General features: G+C 43.2%; 2 protein-coding genes and 1 non-coding gene across 4 annotated transcripts; 1 reads left to right on the top strand and 2 right to left on the bottom strand.

Annotated features, from left to right (window-relative positions):
- Positions 1-161: 161 nt before the first annotated feature.
- Positions 162-3,879, bottom strand: rgp1 (GP1 homolog, RAB6A GEF complex partner 1). Its single transcript, XM_068308287.1, has 9 exons — positions 3,730-3,879; positions 3,467-3,582; positions 3,205-3,338; positions 2,914-2,997; positions 2,661-2,810; positions 2,386-2,532; positions 1,523-1,650; positions 1,273-1,450; positions 162-749 (listed from the first exon to the last, which is right to left on the bottom strand). The coding sequence occupies exons 2-9, from the start codon at positions 3,580-3,582 to the stop codon at positions 526-528; spliced, it is 1,161 nt and encodes a 386-aa protein (XP_068164388.1). The 5' UTR covers positions 3,730-3,879; the 3' UTR covers positions 162-525.
- A 532-nt stretch (positions 3,880-4,411) lies between these two features.
- On the top strand, positions 4,412-16,175 carry gba2 (glucosidase, beta (bile acid) 2). 2 transcript variants are annotated; one of them, XM_068307870.1, is made up of 19 exons: positions 4,412-4,731; positions 4,929-5,208; positions 5,322-5,542; positions 10,167-10,258; positions 10,330-10,745; positions 10,830-11,069; positions 11,152-11,254; positions 11,335-11,488; positions 12,247-12,372; positions 12,451-12,635; positions 12,783-12,887; positions 13,071-13,178; positions 13,274-13,425; positions 13,508-13,614; positions 14,153-14,295; positions 14,377-14,492; positions 14,948-15,139; positions 15,245-15,502; positions 15,641-16,175. In XM_068307870.1, exons 3-18 carry the CDS (start codon positions 5,349-5,351, stop codon positions 15,497-15,499), a joined length of 2,688 nt encoding a protein of 895 aa, XP_068163971.1. In that variant the 5' UTR covers positions 4,412-4,731; positions 4,929-5,208; positions 5,322-5,348; the 3' UTR covers positions 15,500-15,502; positions 15,641-16,175. The 2 variants fall into 2 exon arrangements, with proteins under 2 accessions (XP_068163971.1, XP_068163972.1); XM_068307871.1 differs by having other exon boundaries at positions 4,415-4,731; positions 10,330-10,445; positions 10,527-10,745; positions 15,245-16,175.
- A 319-nt stretch (positions 16,176-16,494) lies between these two features.
- Positions 16,495-16,568, bottom strand: trnan-guu (transfer RNA asparagine (anticodon GUU)). Its single transcript has one exon. It is a non-coding gene; the product is annotated as a tRNA-Asn (tRNA).
- Between the last annotated feature and the right edge of the window lie 2,015 nt (positions 16,569-18,583).

Raw genomic sequence — 18,583 nt, 5'->3', positions numbered from 1 at the left:
ATCTCATCTGGACAGTTTATTTAGCAAGATTTTATTTCTTTTATTAACCCAATTATTTACTGTATATATTAGTAAATACACTATATAAGTATATTAATATAAATGTAACTGTTGTGGATATTTACCCCCCCAAATAAAAATGACTTACGCGCAATTTATCAAATTTAAAAACACTTTCCTTTTTATTTTTCTTATTGCAGTGCAATATGTCCATCTGAATAAGGCCTTTCCTGAAGATGAGATGAAGTTAAAAAATAAAATACTTTAAAGTAAGAAACAATGCAACTTATAAACAAGCATGAGTGAAATACAGGGAATAAAAAGCACAGCGAGTTGCAGTTTTTGAGGTCCATGATTTACGAAATAAAAGGAAAATATAAGTCAAAAACTTTACAAACGGAATCTATACATGTACACAAAAATAATGCTGACGTTCCTGAAATGTGTTCCTTAGTGCCATGATCCATAAAGAACACACACACACACACACATACACACACACACAAAATGTCCCACAGTCAACTCTCAAATGTTGATGCTGTTGCTGCCTGTGAAGTGGGACATGTAGGACGCCAGCGCCGGGTTGGTGGGCAGGACTTTGATTGGCAGATCCCAGCTGAAGGTGTCCACGTCCACGTGCTCCACCCCCGTCCACACGGTCACCTGTGGTTGGTTCTGCAGAACCGTGGGCGGTTCCATCGGCTCCCGGGACGTGACAAATTCAAAGTGGAGGCGCCATCTCAGCATCACTGCTCAGGAAGAGGGAAACGTGATCAGTCTGATGGGTGATTGCAGAGTTTGAAATAAGCAAGCATTTCATTTTAATACAGGATAATAAGAATGGTATTAGTATGAGGTTATATAACCTTTAAAATGTTCCAAATAAAATACTCAATTCACCAAAGAAGATTTTGCCTCTAGAAATAGATTAGATGCAGTTTTCTTTGCATATTCGTTCAGGAAAAATGTTTCCTTTAATAATTGTGAAATATTCTAAAATCAGGGATTTTAACAGTGCAACACCATTAATATAATAGACCCACAGTTAATATTTTTATTAAATAGATCCCAAATGAGCAGCTCTAACCCTGAGTCCTGAAATAAGAGGCCTTTTTAAAATATTTCTCAGCAGATACATTAATAGAGAAAACAAAATCTGTTACTTAAATACATGAAGATGATGCCTCATAATTTCAAGCAATGGTTAATTTTTTTTTTTAATGATTTCTTTAAAACATCACATTTTGCATCTCCATCCTGGTTCATACTGACCTATGTCTGTGCTGAAGCCCGGCGTGACGTTGAGGGGGATGGGGAGGGAGAAGTGGCTGGAGGCGGTGTGGAGGCAGGACTCCAGGTGCCGACCGTGTCCCGTCACGCTCACCGTCTGCCCCGGACGCCGCTGGTACTGCTGCTGAATCTCCTCCTCACTCTGAAGGCTCACTGAATACTGGACAGACATGAACGGGGGTGAATCACATGAACTCTGAGTGGCGCTCTTTCACACCCACAGCGAACCCACCTGCAGGCAGCGAATGTCGCCCTCCGAGAAATTGAAAGTGCCGATGATGTCCTCGCCCAGTCGGTAAACCATTTTGAAGATGCAGAACTTGGCCACTTTCCCACGCATGTTGGTGATGTTGAACATGTCTGAACAAATCAGAGGGAACACGTGTTTTCATTATGAATCATCTCAAATTATTGTTAGAACTGTTTGTTCTGAGTCTGGAAACTGAGTCCCTGACTGTTCGGGTGTTGGAGACGGTGTTGACAGACGTTCACAGAGTGTTTCTGGTTTCCTATTATGGATGACAGATCTTTTATGGTTGATAATCTATATGATGGTAGAAATATTTTCTGAGCATGTGTGTGTGTTGCACCAACCCTCTTTGGAAAACTAGCTTAGCAAGTTTAATTTGGAACATTTACCTATTTGTATTCATAAATGTATGATCCATCTGTCTCAAAACTAAACCCAAACAAGGGAAGGGTTGACAGCCTTTAATACTAGTGATGACAGATTTATATAGGTCTGGGTATTAAGAACCAAGTTTGATGTTAAAGATGTACAGAACTTCACTGCAGTGGAATCCATCTGGATTATGTATGCTTGGTGTCTAATCACTCACCTACCAACCTGCTGGGTGTATTGCAAATATTTGCGTCGCTTGTAAAATATTCTGTTCTGTTTTAAAACAACCTCCGAGTGAAGATCAACCTATTTAATTAAACTATTAATTCTGATGGTGGAGGAAACACACTTAAACGATCAGCATGTGCTATAAAAGGTTTCAATATTGAGCTAAATGTGGTTTTCATCACAAAAATGACTCCACATTAAGAATACAAGCAATATAAGGAACACAGATTTGGAATGTGACTGACGGGGACAGCGTCTTGAAGTGGTGACCATCAGCATGTCCAGGGCTCTCTCCAGAGGTCGAGCATCCCTGCGGCTCGTCTCTTCGTCCTCCAAGAAGGGATTGGAGGGGGACACTTCCTCATCCTGGGGAAACAGAGGCTCCGGCATGCCTACAAATCAGATAGAACATGATTAAGAATTACAAATTCATGTTACAACATCAGAACTTTTTTTTACCAGCATTACATTTACGGTTGTAGTTTCATTGATTCACCAAAAACTATTAAATCTATCTCACCTTGCAGAACCAGGACTCTGAAAGGAACTCTGAGGAGTTTGATGGGTGAGTTGACTCTCTGGCAACCGATGGTCAGCTTGTAGACATACTTCACTGATTGACCACGGAAGCTAGGAGGACCATCGACTGGTACAATCTCACTGTATGAATCTGTTGGGAGAGTGGGTGAGTTTTAACTGAGACAACTGAGCACAAAGATCTTCACACTTGTTCAAAGACTAGATCTAATCTGTTTCTGCTTAGATACGCGTACAGGTTTTGCTCTCCCCAGGATCCAGGCACAGGTCACAGAATAATATCTTGGGAGGAGTATCCAGGACGCATTGCCCTCGCTCACCTGTAGAAAAAAAGATTTAGATTTGATGCAATTAAAAGTATAGGATAAACAAAGTAATTAAACCTACATTTTCTCACATCGTTCTTTAGTTAGCTCAATGTGGTTTGACCTGTTAATGTAGTGCATTACGTACTTTATGCAAATGTGATTCTAGGTATTTAAATACAGTGTCAGTAGTTTGAATTTCCATGTATTTCTTTTCCTCACCTCTACTCGGAATGAGCACCGTGTCGCTCTCAGCCTGGACATCCTGCTTGCTGCCCTGGGCTGGTAGGGCCACTCTGCTCTCACTGGCGTGGAACTGGCAGTGGATCTGGGCACTGGCCCACGCCAGCATCTCACTGGGACACAGACACAAAGCAAAGGTTAAAAAAAAAAAAAGGTTTTGATGGATAAATATGGTTTATTACTGATTATAACTATTGTAATGGATGAGATGTGTGAGGAGGTGAAAGGGATCAAGTCCTACCTGCTGGCTGAGGTAGAGAGGTGGGACATTGGGTTGGTGAATGTTATGAGACACTCCATGAGCTCCCCGGCCAGAAACACGGGGCCCCGGGCCATGGAGGCCACAACCTCGATCATCTGCAACGTTAAAACAACAACAACAACAACAACAACAACAACAAGACGTCACTGAAGGAAAGATCCGACTGCTAACGCTGTGTGCTAGCTTGACTTCTTTAGTCCTATAACAATAATGGCTACTTCACGGGTAACTGAAACACCTACCTCGACGTCAAACGCTACTGCAGCAAGATTACGACGTTTTTCAAACAAAAGTGCACCTAAATTTCACTTCTTTAATAATGAAATACAGACAAATTAGACATAGCTGATGTGCTCAGGTAATATGACAGCTAAAGTAAACAGATACTTTGATGTGCTCGTCCGTTGCTGTACAGTCAATGATGAACCCGGGGAAATTAAAGTTCGTAAAATAAAGATAACACATAAACAAAACATATATTTTCTTCAATAATTTAATTGTTTTTGACTGTTTAAAATCAATAAACTGGAATTAAATATGCTTTGATGAAAAATTACTTAAATGTAGTGTTCCACTAATAGTTTTTTGTCGGCCATGTAGAAGTCGTCTTGTGGCACAGTCAATAAAATGTGGACTGTTGCTACGGTAACTGGTAGGGAGGTGTACACTTGTTTTCCTTTAAATTTAACACTTATTTTTGTGTAGTAACACGACTCAATAGGTAGAAATTTATTTTTATATATTTCTAAATGATATTTTTCTATAACTATGCCAATCCATGTTATATCAGGGGAATAACTAAATGTTGTTGAATTTAAATCCCCCCTCCTACTTCAAATGGTACAGACCAGGCGGTAGCTTTACACTACTTTAGAAATTTTTTCCAGAGTTACACCTGCCAGGCAACATTCACTTCAGGCTTGTTTGTTAATTTGACCACAACAAATTCAAGCAACAATCTGTCAGTTTTTAACTTTATAGTAAAAAATACATTCAGAGGCTTGTAAATTTGTTCCGCGCATCCTGTAAAGAAAACAGGCACCCCTCGCGAGAGAATTTGTTATACCTGAAAGAATAAAAGTAGGGTTTGGAGTCACGTTAAAGCTGACTAATGACATTCATTTGCATACTGACGGCGGCGCTAGCAAAAACAGGGTTTAGGGTTCGGAGGGGTTGACTCGGAGTGAGAGGCGGATGACGCTGACTCCGTAGTGCTTAAAAAGGTCTCCATCCCGCTACTAATGGTGAGTTAACTGCGTACGAAGCGAGACCTTCGTTAGCTAACGTTACATAATTAATTATGAAGGTGGTGTTATCAGTTTGTGGCTCTGCAGCTAACGAGTTACTGAGATGCTCGTACGACATTAGCCCCCCACCTGCACGTACAGGGGCGATAAATGTGTTCCGCACTTTTCCCATCTTTTCATTCTGTTTGTTTTAGGTGTCCAGTCGAATGCCTGACCGGTATTTGCTATAATAGTTGGGCTCCGGCTTCACCCACCCACCCAGCCAGCCACGGCTAAACGGACCCACCGAGACTCCAGTGCTGATGGGGTCTAAAACGGTCTGACATCTCTACTACGGAAGCCCGGTTTGCAGAAAAGCGAATGAGGGAATGACTGTATTGGAGCTGAACAGACTGAATGCTGCAGTGGACAGTAATCTATTACTAGTCCTGGGACCTTTTTTCTGAAAGACAGTTTTCTCATCTGTTGTTCCAGGTAATTATTTTTGCATTTCAGAATCACTACATCATGTGTTCACTACTCACTGCACCTGCTTTACACTGAATGAAAACATTCTTATATGTTTTCTTGTCCTTTACCGCCGTAAGGTCCCAATCCCTGGGTGTCCTGCTAAAATGAGCGCAGACTGGGGTGAGAAATCCACAGCGGACCTCATGAGCAGATATGTCTCCAAGGAGATGGGATACGGCGTTCCCAAGGAGGGCTGGAGAATCTGCCTGGCGCACGAGTTCAAGGAGAAGAGAAAGCCCTTTCAAATAAAAGACGTCTCGCTGTCCAATGTGGTGGATCACCTGGGCCTGGGATTCAGGTGAGACATGCCGTCACTTCTGTTTGTCACTTAAAATTCCAAAAGAACAACCCCCGATTGCAAAGTTCAAATGAAAACAATATAAAGATAAATGTTGAAATGTGACAATGAGCGAATGAGAAAGAATCCCAATTAGTTAATAATTAAAAATCCTTCTGGAATATTGATACTTCATGCCTCATCCCATTTTATCTAACTAACATTTACAAAAAGCAATGAGATTGATCAGTTTATTAAATATCTTGTTTTTTTTATTGACTTCAGTTCATCTAAATTTAAAATAGATTTGCAAATCATTGCATTCTATAATATCCTGTGTTTTTTTTTTAACTTATAATTAAGTATTAACTGAATCGGCACTTTCTAAAAGCTTTGTCCTATTAACACAGGGTGTTGTCCACATAGACCTGCAGATAGTAAACCATTAGTCGACTCCCATAAACCCCCGTTCATGTTTCCAAGGTGCAGCGCCGGAGGAAGTGTTGACCTAGTAGTGTCATATTTCTCAGCTCAGACGGCGGATATGAGTTGTCATTCTAAAAGTGGGCTACCCATTCCTTTAAGCTTCAATCGCAGTATTCATCGAGAATATTAAAACATGATTAAACCCATTAGAAATTAACTCCCACGCGTTTATAGACAAGGTGATTGCCGGACGCTTGAGTCGCCTGATGACGGGGTGAGAGGTTCGTCTCCCTGCTCTGTAATTTACCTGTCGGCTGAAGTGTAGCTGATGGTATTGAAGGTATTCTTGGTTATTGTGCTGCTCACAGCTTCCCAGCAGATATGTCACGCTACACACAGCCAGAGGGGGGAAACGACTTGTGGACGGATCTCAGCATCTGTCCAGCTGTTGCTTGTTTTCATTGGAGACTCGGGTCGAGTCGATCCGACATCTGACTGTGGATCTCGAGAAACGGTTCTGAAGTTCACGTCTCGTGACACTCAGACGTTGTTGACTCGATTTCACTTCAGATGCAACATTTTTCTCCCCCCACAGATGTCTCCCTCCCGTAACCCCGCTGCTGTGTGACATCACAGCTCACTAAGACATGTGGGGAACAAACAATGAAGCCTGTTATTACGGCGCTCTGCTGCCTTCTAGCAACTTCACAGAGATGTGAAACTTCCTGAGACGTGTTTCGCTTTTCGTAAACCTGTTTCGGTGTTGCTGTGAAACAAACGTACAACCTTAGTCCACTGGAGGATTTGTATCGATCGGCTCGATCACCAGGGAAACATGTGAAACACTGCAGGCTGTTTGTCTGTTAAATTCCAAAAAAGTTCTGAATGGATCTGGATTCAGGAGTTTTAAAAACTAATTTTGTATTATTGTGGTTTAAGGGCAACTGCAAAGTTTTGTTTTCTAGGCTTGTACAGAAGTGACATAATAAAATCCTCATGATGTTAATCTGGTGACTCAAAATATTTAATTTTGTATTTACTATGATGACGAATTATAAACCGGCAAACTTCCAGCTTGTCAACTTTGATCCTGAATCAAAACAGCATTAGTCATTCAGGGAACAATTATATTACCGATCCGACGTGATTCCAAATTGCAGTGGTGTGGTGACATACCAGGGAACCCGAGCCGCCTCATTGGAGGATTAGCATTCCTTTGTGTTGTCTAGTGAGGCTGTGGATAAACGCAGTGGAAGGACAGGGTCGTCTGGTTGAGATTAGACTGAATTATCATGAATGTTTAGTCGCCTCCAACAGAAGGAGCGTCCGTACAGCGAGTAAATCTGCAGGCAGGAGCGTCTCTATTGGCTAAAACACATGTGTCAAACTCAAGGCCCGGGGGCCAAATGTGGCCCTCCACATCATTTAATGTGGCCCACAAGAGCATAAAAGGTCAGATAGTAAAAATAAATAGGTCAAAAGTGTGCTTTGAGCAAAACTACATTTCCCACAATGCAGTAGTTCAGCCCATTTTAACTGACAAAAACGTTGTGAACAAAGTTAACGTCCTAACTTGTGTCTGATGTTATTTTTCTTTATTGATTGATAGTTTGATCCTTGATTGATGGAGTTCTGTGGGTTTAATAACCTGACAAATTAAAAGGATTTATGTTAGAACAGAGAAACAAACTTGTTTTTTCTATGTAACTGTAATGTTTTAAATTTGAATAAGTAATAAATTCAGAGTTATTAGACATTGAGGAGTTACATTTATTTTACATTACATTTAGTTACATTTATTAGTTACATTTATTAGTTACATTTATTAGTTACATCTGGCCCTTTGAGGACAGCCGTCATGCTGATACTGATAAGTTTGACACCCTTGATCTAAAAGGTCGATATAAATACAGCAAATTCTGCAGAATTCTGAACATAAATGACTGGAAAGTTATTGTCTTTTGTTTTATTTAAACTTTTCAATAAAGAAACTTCCAAACTTCCTGATCGTTATGCAGTAATTAACAGCTGATTGATCCATTGAGGCCGTTGTTCCTCATCAGTTTGACTTGCTGTGTGTGTTGAACGGTAAATGTTTCACCACTATTTGAATGTTTTGTCCGTTGCTCCGTCACCCGATGGCAGCTTGAGGTTAGATTTGTGTTTTTTTCTGTTTGCACGGCGCCGTATCGGGGCGAGGACCATTGTTTGCCGTACAGCTGAGCTGCAGAACATCACAGCGCTAACAATAGAGTTTAACGCCGCAGCCTAAAATTAGTCACTTCAACCAATCCCTCCTGACGCGTTTTGTTCCTCCTGACAGCTTTCATGTGGAGTTATTTTTGCAGCAAAGTCTTTGTCGAGCTCAGCAATAATTACATCTGCAAAAAAAGCTTCCTCATCGTGATTAGAGAACAAAAAACTATTGATTATTTTGTTTTGTGTACCCAAAGTCTTTCTACTTGGCATGGAGCTTCATCTCAGCCTGATTTGAATTTAGACGCAGGCGTTATAAACTTTATGAGCTAATTTACATCATGCTATCTCCACTTGGCCTGTTTAAAGTTATATGACTAGTTATGAAGTTATAGGACTGATCTGTTCCCACGTCAGGAAATAAGATAAGCACAAACCAGCATAGAGGTCTTTACTATACATTCATTGGCTTTTGATCAAAACTAACACACAAAACAAATGTAAAGTATTTAAAAACTGCTGCAGAGATAATCAAACGGAAGAGACGCGCCCCGGGGTGAGGAATGGGACGAGGTTTTGTCCCGTCTTAAATCTCTGCGGTGTCTTTTTGAGCGACGTGATGGTGAAAGGTCACCAGATGCTAAAGACCGGCTCGTCGACATAGTTTATGGCACCTGAAGCACCTGACCCGTGGTGGTGAAGCCTGGTTGGCGTTTTATGACGGCTTATTTAGTGTACCATAAAATGGAGCGAGGAGAATGGACGTTGTCCTACAGGAGATCTGAGTGTTGTTGAAGTCGCTTTGGCTTCAACAACGATAAAAGTAGAAAGTCTGTGGTGCACGGTGGCTTCATTACACCGAGCACCACAACCCAGGCCTGATAGAGATCACAACAACGCTACGATCAGTCACATCACCCATAAAGCACCAGTTTAACGCCATTCCCTTCATCTAAGCCACATGTGTCAAACTGAAGGCCCGGGGGCCAAATGTGGCCCTCCACATCATTTAATGTGGCCCATGAGAGCATAAAAGGTCAAAGCGTCTAAAAATAAATAGGTCAAGTGTGCTTCGATCAAAAGCGACATTTCCCACAATGCAGTACTTAATCCCATTTTAACATTGATAAAAACGTTGTGAACAAAGTTAACGTCCTAACTTGTGTCTGATGTTATTTTTCTTTATTGATTGATAGTTTGATCCTTGATTGATGGAGTTCTGTGGGTTTAATAACCTGACAAATGAAAAGGATTTATGTTAGAACAGAGAAACAAACAAACATGTTTTTTCTGTCTAACTGTAATGTTTGGAACTAGAATCAGTCAGAAATTCAGTTATTTAACATTAAGGAGTAGTTACATTTAGTTACATTACACTGAGTTACATTTAGTTACATTTATTAGTTACATTAAGGAGTAGTTACATTTAGTTACATTACACTGAGTTACATTTAGTTACATTTATTAGTTACATTAAGGAGTAGTTACATTTAGTTACATTACACTGAGTTACATTTAGTTACATTTATTAGTTACATTAAGGAGTAGTTACATTTAGTTACATTACACTGAGTTACATTTAGTTACATTTATTAGTTACATTAAGGAGTAGTTACATTTAGTTACATTACACTGAGTTACATTTAGTTACATTTATTAGTTACATTAAGGAGTAGTTACATTTAGTTACATTACACTGAGTTACATTTAGTTACATTTATTAGTTACATTAAGGAGTAGTTACATTTAGTTACATTACACTGAGTTACATTTAGTTACATTTATTAGTTACATTAAGGAGTAGTTACATTTAGTTACATTACACTGAGTTACATTTAGTTACATTTATTAGTTACATTAAGGAGTAGTTACATTTAGTTACATTACACTGAGTTACATTTAGTTACATTTATTAGTTACATCCGGTCCTTTGAGGACAGACATTAAAAGTTAGAAGCGTATTGAACTGGATGTTAGTCGGTTTCCTCGTCACCTGATTATTACTGTGTTTTTATCCACTCAGGTACCTCAGGTGGTGGTACAGGAAGACCAAGGTGGAGAAGAAGGCCCCCTTCATCGACATGTTGAGCGCCCTCCCCCTGCGTCAGATCTACGGTGAGTTCAGGCTCTGTGGGAGCTCGGAGCGCCGGCTGTCGCTCGACGCTGATGAATCCTCTGACCTGCAGGCGCTCCGCTGGGCGGCATCGGAGGGGGAACCATCACCAGAGGATGGAGGGGGGAGTTCTGTAGATGGCAGCTGAACCCTGGGATGTACCACTACAAAACCGTCACAGCAAACCAGGTAAAGGAGCTGGAACCCCTGAAGGCATCACCCCCCCCAACCTACAAACAAACAAGTAAACAAAGTCTGTTTTCCCTTCAGTTCACGGTGTGTTTGAGGCGTGCGGGACAAACGGTTTACCAGCAGGTCTTATCGCTGGAGCGTCCCCCCACCCTACAGGGGTGGAACTGGGGCTACTGCGGGGAGTACGCCTTCTATCACGCCTTGTACCCCCGCGCCTGGACCGTCTACCACCTGCCGGGGCAGAACGTCACCCTGACCTGCAGGCAGATCTCTCCGGTCATTCCTCACGACTACCAGGTAAAAAGAAGAAGAAGAGAGTCGGGACGCGTCTATTTGCTGGTAAAAATGGTTTGATGGTTGGATCGGTACCCCCCCCCCCAGGACTCCAGTCTGCCCGTGGCGGTGTTCGTGTGGGACGTGGAGAACAAGAACGACTACGCTCTGGACGTCTCCATCATGTTCACCCTGGTCAACGGCTCGGGTCAGAAGGACGACAAGGGGGGGGGTCACTGGAACCGACCGTTCCACCTGGAGAAGGAGGGCGAGGCCGTGTCGGGGGTGCTGCTGCATCACTGCACCGCCGTGAACCCGTACACCCTCTGCATCGCCACCAGAGAGAAGGTTCGGGGGCTGTTGTAGTGATTTTAAAGCTGGGGGGGGGGTGAACGTGTGCTGTTATTTCATTGGCTTTACGTGCTAACAGTCGGACAGGGAGGTGAGTCACCAGACGGCGTTCAATCCCAGGGGCACCTGCAGCGGCCTGTGGAGAGACCTCCTCAGCGACGGACGGCTGGACTCCCCCACAGGTGGCTGCTTCAGATCACACTCATTTTTTTGGGGGGGGGTTAGTTTACCTCTCTCTGCTGCTGACCTCTGACCTCTGCAGGATCCAGCCCGCCGACGCCAAAGGGGGAGAGAGTGGCGGCGGCGTTGGCGGCGGGCTGCTGCGTGCCGGCACACGGACGCGACGCCCTGGAGTTCTGCCTGGCCTGGGACATGCCCAGGATCACCTTCGGCTCCAGGGAGCGGGAACACATCAGGCACGCCAGAGGCGGGAGGGAACGCGCTTTCAAGTTTCAAAATTATTTTAAAATGAAAATCAGGTTTAAAAAAAAATAAAAAGAAATGTGATGTGGACTCGGTTGCTGGAGAAGATTTAGCTCAAACACGTCCCCCCCTAGAAATTAAAAACAAACAGGAAAACAGGCTGAATATTTAATTCGTTCATCATAGGAAATAAAAACAACTTTTTCTTTAAAACTTTTGTTCTTCTAGACGAGAAACTTGCTGAGACAGACCTGCTATTCAACTGGGACGTGTTTTGACTCGGGGTTTGACTCGTACTCGTCTCAAACTGCTTTAAACACGACTGGAATTCCTTTTCTCAAATCACCAAAATTGTCCAAAAATGTATTTAAAAAAAAAACAACCTTTCAACTGATTTGAGAGTTGACAAGGAGGAAAATTCGGACTGAAATGACTTGAGACAACTTTATATATTTTTTTAAAGCTCTTTAATTTCTTTTTTGAAGCTTTTTATTTGATTTTTCCAACTTCTTTTTTTAAATTTAAATCATTAAAGCATTAAAATCAAAGCTTTCCAAAAAAAAAATCAGCAGAGCGTCAATAAAATAAAACACTTGGATGTCCTTTAGGAAGAACGGAGGAAACACAAACTTCTGAAACTCATTTTAAGACTTTTTCATTTTAAACGTTCGCATGTTAAACATTTTAAATTAGTCGTGTGTGTGTTGATGAACTCGTCATAACCTCATGCTTGTTGTTCTCCCGTCTCCAGGAGATACACTCGTTACTTCGGCACCAAAGGCGACGCCTCCCCCTCCCTCAGCCACTACGCCCTGACCCGCTACAGCCAATGGGAGAGAAGCATTGAGGAATGGCAAAAGCCCATCCTACAAGACAGGTACTTCCTGTCCTGATGGCTGGCTGGTACTTGAACCCCCCCCATTCTTCATCCTGTCTATTTTTTTACGGGATGCAGCTCCCTCCCCTCCTGGTTTAAGTCGGCTCTGTTTAATGAGTTGTACTTCGTGGCGGACGGGGGGACGGTATGGACGGAGCTGCCGGAGGACGCTGACGTCAGCGGCGGCGTGCGCAGCCAGGACGGGGGGCTGCCGGCTCAGCCCGACGTCATCAAGGAGTACGGCCGCTTTGCTTACCTGGAAGGTGAGCGAAGGATCCCTGAAGTCGTTTTTATCAGGAATGACATAGAAAATATTTGTTTTTATCTAAAAAAAATCTGAGAAATGAGGCCAGAAAAACAGAAATCTGACGATACTACATTTCCTTGATGAAGCTTTCATTTCTTCCCAGGTCAGGAGTACAGAATGTACAACACGTACGACGTGCACTTCTACGCTTCCTTCGCGCTCATCATGCTGTGGCCCAAACTGGCCTTGAGTTTACAGTATGACATCGGTGAGTGTGGTTCAATAATCCCAGCATGCATCTCTGATAAAAACAGCAGCAACAACGTACAGTGTTTTTCCGCTCTATAAGGCACGCCTAAAAACCTTTAATTTGACAGTGTGTTTTATAATCCAGTGCGCTTTATAATCCAGTGCGCTTTATAGTGGAGAAAACACTGTAATCTCCTCTCAGCCGGCAGCGTCGTTCAGCAGGACCTGACAGAGAGGCTCCACCTGAAGAGCGGACGCTGTTCCCCCATCAAGACCAAGAACGTGGTGCCTCACGACATCGGAGACCCAGGTGGGAAACGGGCGGATGTTTCAGGAGGCTTCGGGAGGCTTCAGGAGGCTTCGGGAGGCGTGGATCCAGTGATCTTAGAACCTTTCTCTCCCCAGACGACGAGCCGTGGCTGAGGATGAACGCCTACCTCATCCACGACACGGCTGACTGGAAGGACCTGAACCTGAAGTTCGTCCTGCAGGTCTACAGGGACTTCCACCTCACCCAGGACTGTCAGTACCTGCGGGACCTGTGGCCCGTCTGTCAGGTAGCATCCTAATTCCGCATTGGTGATATTAACATACAGAAACTGACTGTCGTCGTGACAACACCTCTAATAAATCTCCCAGGCGGTGATGGAGTCGGAGTTGAAGTTTGACCTGGATGGAGACGGACTGATAGAGAACTCTGGGTACGCCGACCAGACCTACGACGGGTGGACCGTCACCGGGCCGAGGTGAGAGGTTAAACGACAGAACCAAAGACCTTCAGCTGGAGAACACTCGAGTCCTTTTTTATTTTCTAATCATCTCAAATTTAGCTTGTTGCTCCAAATTTTAAGAAGTCTTTTTGTTTTTTGTGTGTGAAATAAATCGAATAGTTTCTTCCTCCCTTGATGAATCGACGTCTCGTGAATGAACCCCCGAATGAGAAGGAAGTGGAAAGATGTGGTCGTCTGCAGCTGCACAACTTCTCTAAAAGCGATGCGAGAGCAACTGAAGGCCTCGATTGGAAACCGTCACTTCCTGTTTGCAATTTCAGGCTCACGCGAACCCCCCCCACCCGTCCCACACCGATTTAGTTTGACTTTTTCGAGCAGCTAGAGCTCAATTCATCATTAAAGTAGATTAAAATGCTGTTCTGTAAATGCCTGACGTTGCTCTGTCAGCTGCACACCAGCCGGTCTCGTGTGGAATCTTTCATGGGGTCAAAGGTCCCGCACACTTCAAATCCTGTGTTTCCTGCGCTGTAAATCCGTCCTTCCTGTCTTGCAGCGCGTACTGCGGCGGCCTGTGGCTGGCGTCGCTGTGTGTGATGTGTAAAATGGCCAAACTGGTGGGCACCGAGGAGACGTACCGCTGTTACCGGGAGATCCTGGACAGGGGCAGCGCCGCTTTCGACAAACTGCTGTGGAACGGTAAAACACATTTGTCTGTCTGCAGTCCAGCACACGGAGAGGTTTTAGACTCGTTTAACGACGCTTTTCTTTTTGATTCAGGCAAGTATTACAACTACGACAGCAGTGGGAGGGAATTCTCTAACAGCGTCATGTCCGACCAGTGCGCCGGCCACTGGTTCCTCAGAGCGTCTGGGCTGGGAGAGGGAGAATTCCAGGCGAGTCACAACATGAGACGTGATTTTCATCTGTTAGAAATCAGTCCTAAAACTCCCAGCAGCCCCTGTTTTGTGGGGACGGGTTCCTAAACCGACCTCTTATGGATGTGAAGTATAGTCGACGAGGTTCAAAGGGAAGCGACACTATTTTTAAACACAAACACTTTTAATTTGGTTCTTTTCGGACATTTTTTAAAAAACTTAGGGACGTTTAGCTTCTTTGGTTAAGATCTGAGCGCCCCCTAGTGGGAAAACTATGATATTACACTTTATTTAAATGACCATCAACCTTGTTTTAATATCCCTGATGACCTTTCTTGGTAGCTAAATGATGTTTCCCTTGATATGCATGTAAAATAATATCAGATCATCCTAGAAATAATTCGTTTTTAAAGAATATCCTTGGATACAGACGTGCATCAAATCGTCATCTTCGCTCCTTCTCTCCCTTCCAGGCCTTTCCAAATGAAAAAATCAAGAGCGCACTAAAGTGTGTGTTCGACTTGAACGTGATGAGCTTCGCCGGGGGCCAGATGGGGGCGGTGAACGGCATGCGCCCTGAAGGCGTGCCCGACTCCTCCAGCGTCCAATCGGATGAAGTCTGGATCGGGGTGGTGTACGGACTGGCGGCCACGATGATCCACGAGGTGTGTGTGTGTGTGTGTGTGTGTGTGTGAAAATATGCAGCTCATTAGAAAACATCACTTTTAACATTTCAATTAGAACTACATTTTTTCATTTTATTTTTTTAGGGTATGAAGGAGGAGGGCATGCGTACGGCGGAGGGCTGCTACCGCACCGTGTGGGAGAAGCTGGGCATGGCCTTCCAGACTCCTGAAGCCTACTGTGAGAAGGGCATCTACCGCTCACTGGCCTACATGAGGCCCCTGAGCGTCTGGGCCATGCAGCTCGCCTTGAACGCCTCGCAGAACCTCCAGACGACGTCGACCCAATCCAGAACCACAGACGGTGATCAGGATCAGAACGCGAAAGATAATCCAAATTAAGACGTAATCAGTGACCCACATGATGCACGATGCGCCGCTGAAAACGAGTTCCCTCGGTTTTATTCGGTGGTATTAGTTCTGCTTCAGGCGTTGGGCGTTTTAAGGACTGAAATCCAAACTGTGATGGTTTATTCTCCACAGAGTTTGTGATACCAACGGTGTGGAGTTTCAAAGTTCTCGACAAGACTGCAGCGGATTCCTGATTGTGAAAAGCTACGCAGCGATCGAAGGATAATCGTCAAATCATAGCCAGTATATATCACTATTTAAATAATGTGTTTGTCTGTTTGCACTCCTACAAACATTACATTTCAGAATCACCTCAGTAATAATGTTTGCATATTTGGATCAAGGTTATATGCTACTGTTTGAAGACTGTTGTATTTATTACATGTATGACATGTGTTTATTATAACAACTGAATACAGCGGAAGGGCTTTGAGTGATTTTGGGATGGAAAGAGTTACTAGTCGGAAAATAAAAACATCTTTTTTTTCCCCTGCACTTATATTTTAATGTCATGTCGAATGATAAATGTGAAGAGATTTCTTTATGATAGCATTTGGTGCCTTGTTGCATGTTAGCCCTCTGTCTACAGTATGTTGAATAATGTCACTACATGTTTTTTACAAAATTCAATACTCATGATGAACTTGCTGAATAAATGATCAAATGAATGGCAGATGTGGGTTCTTTGTACATTTTTTTAAATGAATGGAAATAAAAGGTTTGTCGTTTATTTATATAAAGTTAGTAATTTAATGCAGGGAAAGAAGTTGTAAAATGCTTTTTACGGACGTTCACCTTTGACCAGAACATGCAGTCACAGCGACCTCTAACGGAAATAACCATTTGAAACAACGTAAAGTATGCCACCGCGTCTGTTCCTGGTGAAGAACGTAAAATAATGAGCTGCCGCTTTTTTTTTTAATATCAGTTATTTTTGGAGTCATTTGAAACCGAAACGTCAAGTTTATAAAAAAAATAAAAGCTTTCGTCCCTGGGTGGGCTCGAACCACCAACCTTTCGGTTAACAGCCGAACGCGCTAACCGATTGCGCCACAGAGACTCATGCGTGCAAGCGGTGTATCTATGTTATTAAACCTACCACCGCTAGTAGTACAGAACTGGTTGGTTGGGTTTTTTTTTTTATTATTCCTCAAATAATACTGTTATTATGACTTCATTCTGTTTGTACAATATCATTGTTTATTACTTATAAATATTTATTATTTAATTTCTCTTCTTGAAAGGAAAAACATAATCAAATTACAGTATTTATATGAAGAAGTAGTTGAAGTGTTTTCTGACGGTATAGGCCTAAAAACGTAATAATAATAATTAAAAGAAGAATTAAATTTACAAAACAACATCCACAAGCAATTCTTGTTATTGAAAGTTACTTGTATTTGTATTTAGTTATTTTTATTAGGTAATAAAAATCTGAACTTAAACAGTACTATAAAAAGGGAGTTCAGTTTAAAATAAGGATATGAATTCTGATGTGTGTGCGTGTGTGTGTGTGTGGGGGGGGGGAGTCAGAGTTAGGGGTCAGGGGGTCAGGGGGTCAACCAGTATTTATTAGAACCAGCACAAACCTAATTAAAAGCCAAGTTTAAAGGCCTCCCTTTGAACCGTCTGTTGTGAGCTCCAACTCTCCCACCGGAGGAGCTCGTCACTCTCCCTGTGGGGGGGTGTGGAGCTGACCTTTTCCCCGTGGCCCCCGCTGCATGAGTGTTATGTAAGACACACACTCGGCTCTGAATGGAGCACATGGGCTGGTGTCCTCCTCCGTGTCACACTGCATAAAATCTGGGTTAGCTGGAGCGCTGCACCCACGGGAGGTGCTTCCCCTCCACATCTCCCCCCCCCACGTCAAAAGGACACGGGGGGGGGGGGGGGAGTTGACGAGGACAGGAAGCGTGTGACTGGGGCCCCGGCACAGTAGTGCAGTGTGTCAGGGGCCTGCGGCATGTGCGACTCCTGCTCGGTTCACACTCCAGTTTTCTTTTTTTTCGCGCGTGTGTGTGTGTGTGTGTGTGTGTGTGTGTGTGTGTGTGTGTGTGTGTGTGTGTGTGTGTGTGTGTGTGTGTGTGTGTGTGTGTGTGTGTGTGTGTGTGTGTGTGTGTGTGTGTGTGTGTGTGTGTGTGTGTGGCGAGACACATGAATCGTCATGGTCACACACACTCCAGACTCCCAGGGATGTGGATCTGGAACACACACACACACACACACACTCTGCAGATGTCTCTCCAGCCAGCTGATCTGGAACCAGGCAGACGCCTGGGCCGCCAGAGGCCTTCTGGGGGGGGGGCTCCACACTCACCCCCCCCCCATGCTGGTGCTGAACGGCACCTCGTCTCCTCCTGGCAGATGTGGATGTTGGATCAGACGCTAATCGGTTCATCCCAGCAGATGAGGCCTCACTGAAGTGTGTGTGAGCATCGTGTTCAGCTGTCGGTGCAAAGGCGTCCTCCTGGAGGGGGGATGTGGGACACCAGCACCTGTGGAGGGGGGGTCAGGATGACAGAGAAAGCCCCCCGTGGGGCCGTCACAGGCGGTTTAAGAGGCTTTACAGTGATTACTGCTAAATCTGTCAATATACCCGCATATTCAAAGACACCCCCCCATCTTAATTCTGTAGGGGGGTGGTGGGGGGGTGTGGAGCTTTTTAATTTGCGCTTTCCTTGCAGAAACATCTTGATGATGGCAAAAAAAAACGTGACATCATTCATGACGTTTGAAGATAAATTATTTTCTAATGTAATACGTAAAATTTGGATTTAACCCAATTATTCCCATTGAAAAAATATCTTAAATTAAATTTAAAAAAATGTTTTTTTGCCTTTCTATTAATAATATTCCACTTTTTACACTTCATATTTCCATATTAATTTATTTTATTAGTTACACACCTGCTTTCAAAATATTAATGATGCTCTAAGGTCCAATAAAATCTAAATTCCTGCTGGGGAAGTGGACTTTTTTGTAGAGATTGTTAAAATTAAAATATATTTGAATTATTAATTAAATATTAATTATATCCTGATTGTGATTTATATACTAAACACACATCATCTGTAT

Source organism: Antennarius striatus, chromosome 23, assembly GCF_040054535.1.
Source record: "Antennarius striatus isolate MH-2024 chromosome 23, ASM4005453v1, whole genome shotgun sequence".
NCBI lineage: Eukaryota > Metazoa > Chordata > Actinopteri > Lophiiformes > Antennariidae > Antennarius > Antennarius striatus.
This window is presented reverse-complemented; position numbering and strand designations above follow the sequence as displayed.

Coding starts and splice junctions, on each gene's coding strand:
- gba2 (XM_068307870.1), top strand. CDS start 5,349: ATGAGCGCAGACTGGGGTGAGAAATCCACAGCGGACCTCATGAGCAGA. Junction 10,746..10,829: donor TCATTCCTCACGACTACCAG/GTAAAAAGAAGA, acceptor CCCCCCCCCCAG/GACTCCAGTCTGCCCGTGGC. Junction 12,888..13,070: donor GAGTTTACAGTATGACATCG/GTGAGTGTGGTT, acceptor ATCTCCTCTCAG/CCGGCAGCGTCGTTCAGCAG.
- rgp1 (XM_068308287.1), bottom strand. CDS start 3,582: ATGATCGAGGTTGTGGCCTCCATGGCCCGGGGCCCCGTGTTTCTGGCC. Junction 2,811..2,913: donor TCCTGGGGAGAGCAAAACCT/GTACGCGTATCT, acceptor CTCTCCCAACAG/ATTCATACAGTGAGATTGTA. Junction 1,451..1,522: donor GCGACATTCGCTGCCTGCAG/GTGGGTTCGCTG, acceptor ATGTCTGTCCAG/TATTCAGTGAGCCTTCAGAG.